We start from the raw sequence: 6734 nt of genomic DNA, 5'->3' as shown, positions 1-6734 counted from the left end.
GACCAAGCCCAACTCCCTCAGCCCTTGCCCATGTGCTCTAGCCCTTTGCTGCCCTCGTTGCCCTTGGCTGGACTCGCTCAGTGCCTCAATGGCCTTTGGGCAGTGAGTGCCCAAAGCTGAGCACAGCACTGAGCTGGGCCCTCCCCAGTGCCCAGTGCAGGGGGATGACACTGCCCTAGTGCTGCTGCCACACTCTGCTGGAGCCAGGGCCAGATGCCCTTGGCCTCCTTGGCCCCCTGTGCACACTGTTGGCTCCCACTGAGCTGTGCCACCAGCACTGCCAAGGCCCTTTGGGACCAACACCTCTGTTCCCACTGCTCCTCCAGCCTGGAGCTGCACAGGCTGTTGTATCCCAAGGGCAGGACCAGCACTGAGCCTTACTGACCCTCATGCAGTCGGTCCAGGTCTCTCTGTGGAATTTTCCTACCTTCAGGCAGATCCACACTCACACCCAAACTGGTGTCTCTGCAAACTTGGTGAGGATGCACTCACTTGATAAGGAGAAGTAAGCCCTAAAGGGCCAGTAAGTGCCAACTGAGTGAACAAAGGGAAGAGGTAAATTGAGATAGGGGAAGTAGGACCTAAAGAGCCATTAAGTAAGTGTTGGCTGAGGGAGTGGGATGGTGACAATGATTTCTGAGAACCAATTGTAATAATAATGACCACCCATCCCTGGAAATAAATAATATGTATGAGCATTTAATGTATAAAAACCATAAAGTTTTTGTCCCTGGTTGCACAAGTTTGGTGGAGCGATCCCCCTTGTGCCCAGCACTGAATAAACAAATACCTGCTACTCAGAGATACAAGTCTGGGAGTAGTTCTTTTCCAGCTTTTCTCGGCATCACACTCCCTCAGTAATGGAGGAATAGAACTGAGGACATGGCCCAGCTCTGTTTCTCAGGATCTAGGCCTAGGATTTTATTAAAAGGTAAATCAAGAATCCCATTTTGAATAGGGAGCGTAGGCAGAGTGACATTCCTTCCAATATGAGTAGTTTCCATATATCCTAACGCTGAGCAGTGGCTCACACTGCCTCTTGCAAATGAAGCATTTGACAAACCTCAGGAGGCAGTGCGGGACACAGGTCTCACTGATGCTCAGCAGATATTTTAGTCAAAACCCCTGAATTTTGCAGCACTCCTTGCCCATTGCAGCTTGTTGCCTGATGAAAAGCGATGCCTTTTCCTCAGCAGTGATCTGAAAAATAAATCCTCTGTCCTATCTTGCATCCCTTGACAAACACTGAAATAACTAATAACGCTGTCATTGCTCTCAATGTTTCCATTTTTCTGTGTTACCAGGCTGTTGAGGTGCTGTGGTCTGTTTACTTAGATCTCAGATCCTACGGTTTAGCCCTGGCAATCCTTGATTCATGATAAGAATTGACTCATCAGTCTTTGTCATCGGGAGGTTGGAGTCTTGCTTGGGATTACAGATCACTGCTTGAGGCAGGTGTGAGCCCTGTACAACACACACCTACACATGCCTGGGTCTGAATCTTGAAGAAGGTAGAAATTTCTTACACTTAAGGTATGTTAATTACTGCTGCTCTCTGCTTGGGGTTATTGGCAGCACCAGCTCCCAGCACGGAGGTCTGGGAGAGCTCAGCAGCTCAGGGGAACGAGGTTTTTATTAAGCTAAAATAAAACCCCCCAGCAGGTGGTCTGTGATGTAAATGCTGCCTACAGTGGTGATGTCTGATCTCATTCATGACACACAGTGAATCCACACTGTGTCTCCTTCCCCAGCCACCTCTTGTCTGGCTTGGTGGCCAGGGAGGATTTGCAGCACTGCTAAAGTGAGCTTTGGCCAATTTCAAAGCAGCACTTGGTCACAAAGGGTCAAAACCCCCGCACTGAAACACTACGCAGAGTGTTATATGCATGTATGAAAAGCTGCATTATCCCGTTGTAAAGTGAAAGGGGGGGAAAGCAGTAACAATGGAAAAGGGATGTTTGCCTGGGCTGTGTGTGTCTCAAGGAAAGGCAAGTTGAACCTGCTGTAATGCAGGGTCACTTCCCGTTAGCAAAACCCCCTGAAGGGAGTGGGGGGAGATGTAAAATGATACTTTACAGTAAAACAATATACTTATTTTACTCAGAGATCAAGGATTCTTTTGGAAAAAGGACCTTTTGAAAACCTACCCTTGGTTTTACGGAATCTTTTTAACTACTCCAATGTCGTATGGTTTCCACTAAGTCATTACTTAAAGACTGAGCTGTTGTCATCCTCTTTCTTGTACAGGGCAAAACCAGCTTTGCTCTGAATGTAATTATGACTCTGTTCCTTAAATTTTCTCCTATAAGCAGCTGAACTTTTACAACCAGGATCTCTACTTGCTGAATTTTATTAATGGAGTCATTCTGCTCTCTGTTTCTTTGAGTTTTGGTCTCCCATATCTCCCAAAGCATTACACTTGCATGTCTTTGTTCATTAGTTTTAAAGCCTTTCTTCAGCTGGATAATAGAAAAACCACATATTTCTAGTCATCCAGTTGCAATTCTGACTATCCTCAGTGGGGCATATATATTTCAAGTTTGGTTCGTGGGGATTTAGATATACAATTCCAGATAGTCTTAATGAGAGTAACAGTCCTAATTCCCCACACAGTGTATTAAAAACGGGGCCAGAATGTGCAGAGTTGCAAGGCTGTGATCTTACCTTTAAGTACCTTTTTCTTGCTCTTTTTTTTCTTCCCCCTTAAATATCATTTGCATCTGTGTTGGTTAGTTAAGGTAATTGAGAGCTGCTTTGAGGATGAGGGAGTTGATCTTTGCAGCCCATGTCTGGTTTGCTTTGCTGTGTTTTCCTGGGGATTAGCTGCACCTGGGTGTACCTTTTCAATGGAAAGGTTAATTCAAGAGGGAGTTAGAGGGAAGAATTTAGCAAATTGACTCTGTTATTATTCTGATTGCCTTCAGTGTTAGACAAGAACAAGATGCACCTTTTTATTGCCTTGATTAACTACCAAAAAAATCCTACTGTACTGCAAATCTAATAAGGATTAAGGTTTAGTTATGATATTAAAACAAGATCCAAGGAAGACACTTTTCAGGCAGGCAGGATGAAGTGGTTTCATACCTGAATATCATGAGGAATTGTGCTTTTTTAATTCTTTCTTAGGCATCTTTTTACTGACTTAAAATGTTAAGAAGGATCCAACACCTTTTGCTAATTCTAGACCCCATTCCTAGTTTTGTTCATGCATTTCTCTAATCCACTTCTCCATAGGGATTCTCTGGGCTTTGTGGGAGGGCCTTAAAAGCAGGGAAGGGGGTCAGAGAGAAGGGAAGGGTTGCAGAGAGAAGGGAAGGGATGCAGGGAGAAGGGAAGGGATGCAGGGAGAAGGAAGGGAAACAACACAGAAGGGAAGGTTGTCTCCATTTGCACTATATGTAAGAAATTTCCTGGAGCTTAATTCTCAGTTCTTGAAGGTTCCTGTACTTAGACTTAGAAGCCAATATCCACACATAGCTAGTCTGGTAGTTAGGAGTAAATGGAGTGTGGATACTCCAGGCAACTCTTCTTTCTTTGTTCAGAGCAGTATTCTAAGAAGTTAGAGAGGAGAGATGTGACTTAGAGTCTCCTCCTTCACTCACTCTGGTCTCCACTGTTTTCTCCTTCTCCCTTGCAGCCCATTTTGACCGCCCTGCTGTGGTTTTGGGTACCAAAGCCCTGCAGCAGCAAACAGTCCCTCCTGGGGACACAGCAGGGGCTGACAGTCTCCATGAAGAAGCTGTTAGGCTTCGCCTCACACACACTTTTGTTGTACAGGCTGTTTCTTGGTCTGAAGGTAAATTATCTCCTACTGTGATGCTGCTATGGATGAGCAGAAACTTTTTTCTCCATTCCACTTTCTTCTCCTCTCTGCTTTCTGCTGGCTAGTAAACTATTTTCATTTTAAAGATGATTTAAAGAGAGAATCTGTTTTCCATTCAAGTGCTTTCTGTGCCTTAGCTCCTCTCTTTTTTTGCCCCTCTATCCATCTAACATCTTGGCTGCCTTAGTGAAAGGACTTTCCCTTCTGTCACTCTGCAGTTACTTAATGCTACCTGCTGCTCTCTTCATCTGCTTCTACCCCACTGTTTGTTCCTACCTCCTCCCACAAACACTCTTTGATGTCCCTGACCCCATTAATCTGTGCCAATGTTTTCCCCCTCTGTATGTCAAAACATTTGTGGAAACAGTGTGTGACTGCAGGTATGGGATCAGCCAGGGAATGAAGGAACAGGTCACTGTATATACATGAGCTCTGAGTGAATGCACAGAATTGAGTCTATCCAGTTTGTTGAGAGCATTTGCATCAAAACTATTTCCATCTGAGAGCTTAGTTTGGACAAAAGATAAGGCAAATATTTGCAATGTATGAAAAACAAGGAGGAAAATCATTTATACCAGAGAGAAGAGGGAGAGCTTGGATGCTACCCCAGAATTTGGGAGCTCTGTGTGCACCTCCTTACTCTGACCATATTTGCTGTAAGGCTGTGAAATTGCTTTGCATGAGGTTTATCTCAATGAATTTAATTGGAAAACAAGGGTTGGATCTTCAGGGATCTCTCACTTGAGGATCCCCTGAGAAGTTGACTCCCTCTCCCTGTATGGGCAGTTACAGAAAGGAGCTATCTGTATTTTTTGAACACAGAGTTATGATTCAATGTTCAAAACTTTCTGATTTTCAAGGGATGGTCAAACCAGTAAATGCTTTACCTTATTGCCTTTGATTTCCTCAGAAATACAGGATGGCCAAAAAGACTCATGAGCCATTCAGGTCACTGAAATGCACAGGAGACTGCACTGGCACTGGAAGGGGCAATTAAGTCATCCCAAAGCTTCTCTTCTCCAGGCTGAACAATCCCAAATCTCTCAGCCTTTCCTCCTAGCAGAGCTGCTCCATCCCTCTCATCATCCTGGTGCCTCCTCTGGACTCTCTCCAACAGGTTGATGTCCTTCCTCAGAAGCAAATAAGAGGCATGACAAAGACACATAACACACCTTTTTGTCAGGGATATCTTGACTCTTCCACACTGCCTATCAGTGTGTGTATATTACTTAACAGGGCAGTGTATTTTTATGGATAGTGTCCTCTGTGATTATTTCTACCCTCCATGATTTGTGATTATTTCTATGGATAACTTCTGGTCACAGAACAGTTGTGAGTCCTGATAAAACTCCTATCAGTTGCAACTTCTAAAATATACAGCTGAAAGCAGTTCTGCAGGAAATACAACTTATGAGGACTAGAGGGCTGAGGGAAAAAAGAGAGATTCCCATGTTATAGGCTTTGGGGTTTTCTGTTTTCCCCAGGAATACAAATGCTGTGGGGAAGGAAGAAGAGGAGCAGCACAACTGCCTTGGGCTCTCTTCCAGATGAGGCATCCAGAGAGGCAATCTCTGCTGCTACTGCTGGCTCATCCAAAAGGAGAGATCCCTCCAAAGACACCTCCAGATCCAAAGAGATCCATGTCCAGGGAATCCTGAAACCAAAAATGCCTGTCTCCAACACTATGTGCAATATAAAAGCATCATCGAGGATCCTCTCGGCAGAAAACATTCACAGGCAAAAGCAGCTCCTAAAAAGTAAGGTACAAATCCTACTGTGGTTGTTAGGAATATGGTTTCAATAATAAGATGAGATCAGGCTCACAGAAAAAAGTGAAATAATGGAAAGTCAGGCCAGTTGTGTCCAGCTTTAAGTGCTGAGCATGAGTCATCTGGTGAGAGATCAATCAGCTAATCTGAGTGTATGCATTGCTATGGTTAATAGAAAACAAGATTCAAATAGGCAAGATAGGCTTAGTTTGGAAGGGAGATCCAAGGAAGCCTTGAAAAGGCATTAAAATTGCAGAGTCAAGCAGTCCCAGCCCAACCAACCACCAGAAGTGAGGTTGTTTTAACCACCTTTGTCTGATACCTTTCCTTCACTTCTACAGCCTTTTTTGGCGACACAACAGCCTGAACTCTGATATCAGCAAAGTTTCAGCATGTCAAACATCATTTCTTCTAGTTCAGCAGTGGCTGGGACATCTTGCTTCAACATTTATTCTCCCAGCTAAAACGCAGATGACACACACAGCTGTGTTCATGCATAAGGTATTTCTGCAGGAGACAGCTAAGATTAATTTGGCTTTAATAGCAATATATTGGTGAGAAATTTATTCCTTAAAAATGCTGTAATGATCATATTAATTGGTTTTTTTCTTAAGATGTTTTTTTCTTTTTTCTTATTTTGTAGGCAGGTAGGCAAAGCTCTTTGATTATTGTCTCGAAAGCTACTGAAATAACACCCATTTAGCTAATTCTTTAGCAGAATTTAGAAGCCTCAATTCTGTTTTCAGAGCCTGAAGTTAAATCATGTCATTTCCCTAACTAGATATGACTTCATTTTACAAAAGTGAAGCATCCACTGATGGTCAAAGGCCAAATTAATCCACACCTCTAAACCTGATTTATCCATGAGTTTAATTTCATGTTCACAAGTTTCAAGGTTTATTCCAAAATGTTTGTAGGGAGGAAATACAGTTCAGGCTTTTATAAGGCAAATGTACCCAACACAGATCACTTTAAGATGTTTTCTAAGTACAATATAATATGGACAATATGTCATAAAGAGGAAAATATTTGAAGTTTATTGTAACCAAAAATTGAAATAAAACAGTAATGGGCTTTATTCCCAGATATTTAGCTCTAGAAATCAAATTATTTGGCAGGGAAGAAGTACTCCAGTGTGACTT

The 6734-nt window shown here is 43.1% G+C and overlaps 1 protein-coding gene across 1 annotated transcript in view; it reads left to right on the top strand.

Moving 5' to 3' along the window:
• Positions 1 to 882: 882 nt before the first annotated feature.
• LOC103809260 (centrosomal protein C10orf90-like) overlaps positions 883 to 6734 on the top strand; it is a 22523-nt gene continuing 16671 nt past the window's right edge. The window contains exons 1-4 of the mRNA XM_009082087.1: positions 883 to 931; positions 3638 to 3796; positions 5308 to 5585; positions 6236 to 6239. Coding sequence (XP_009080335.1) covers positions 883 to 931; positions 3638 to 3796; positions 5308 to 5585; positions 6236 to 6239 — 490 coding nt within the window. The remainder of the gene's footprint in view (positions 932 to 3637; positions 3797 to 5307; positions 5586 to 6235; positions 6240 to 6734) is intronic.

The sequence above is a fragment of the Acanthisitta chloris genome, unplaced genomic scaffold, assembly GCF_000695815.1.
Source record: "Acanthisitta chloris isolate BGI_N310 unplaced genomic scaffold, ASM69581v1 scaffold14209, whole genome shotgun sequence".
In the NCBI taxonomy this organism is placed as follows: Eukaryota; Metazoa; Chordata; class Aves; order Passeriformes; family Acanthisittidae; genus Acanthisitta; species Acanthisitta chloris.
The sequence above is the reverse complement of the archived record's forward strand: the minus strand, read 5'-3'. Positions and strand labels throughout refer to the sequence as shown.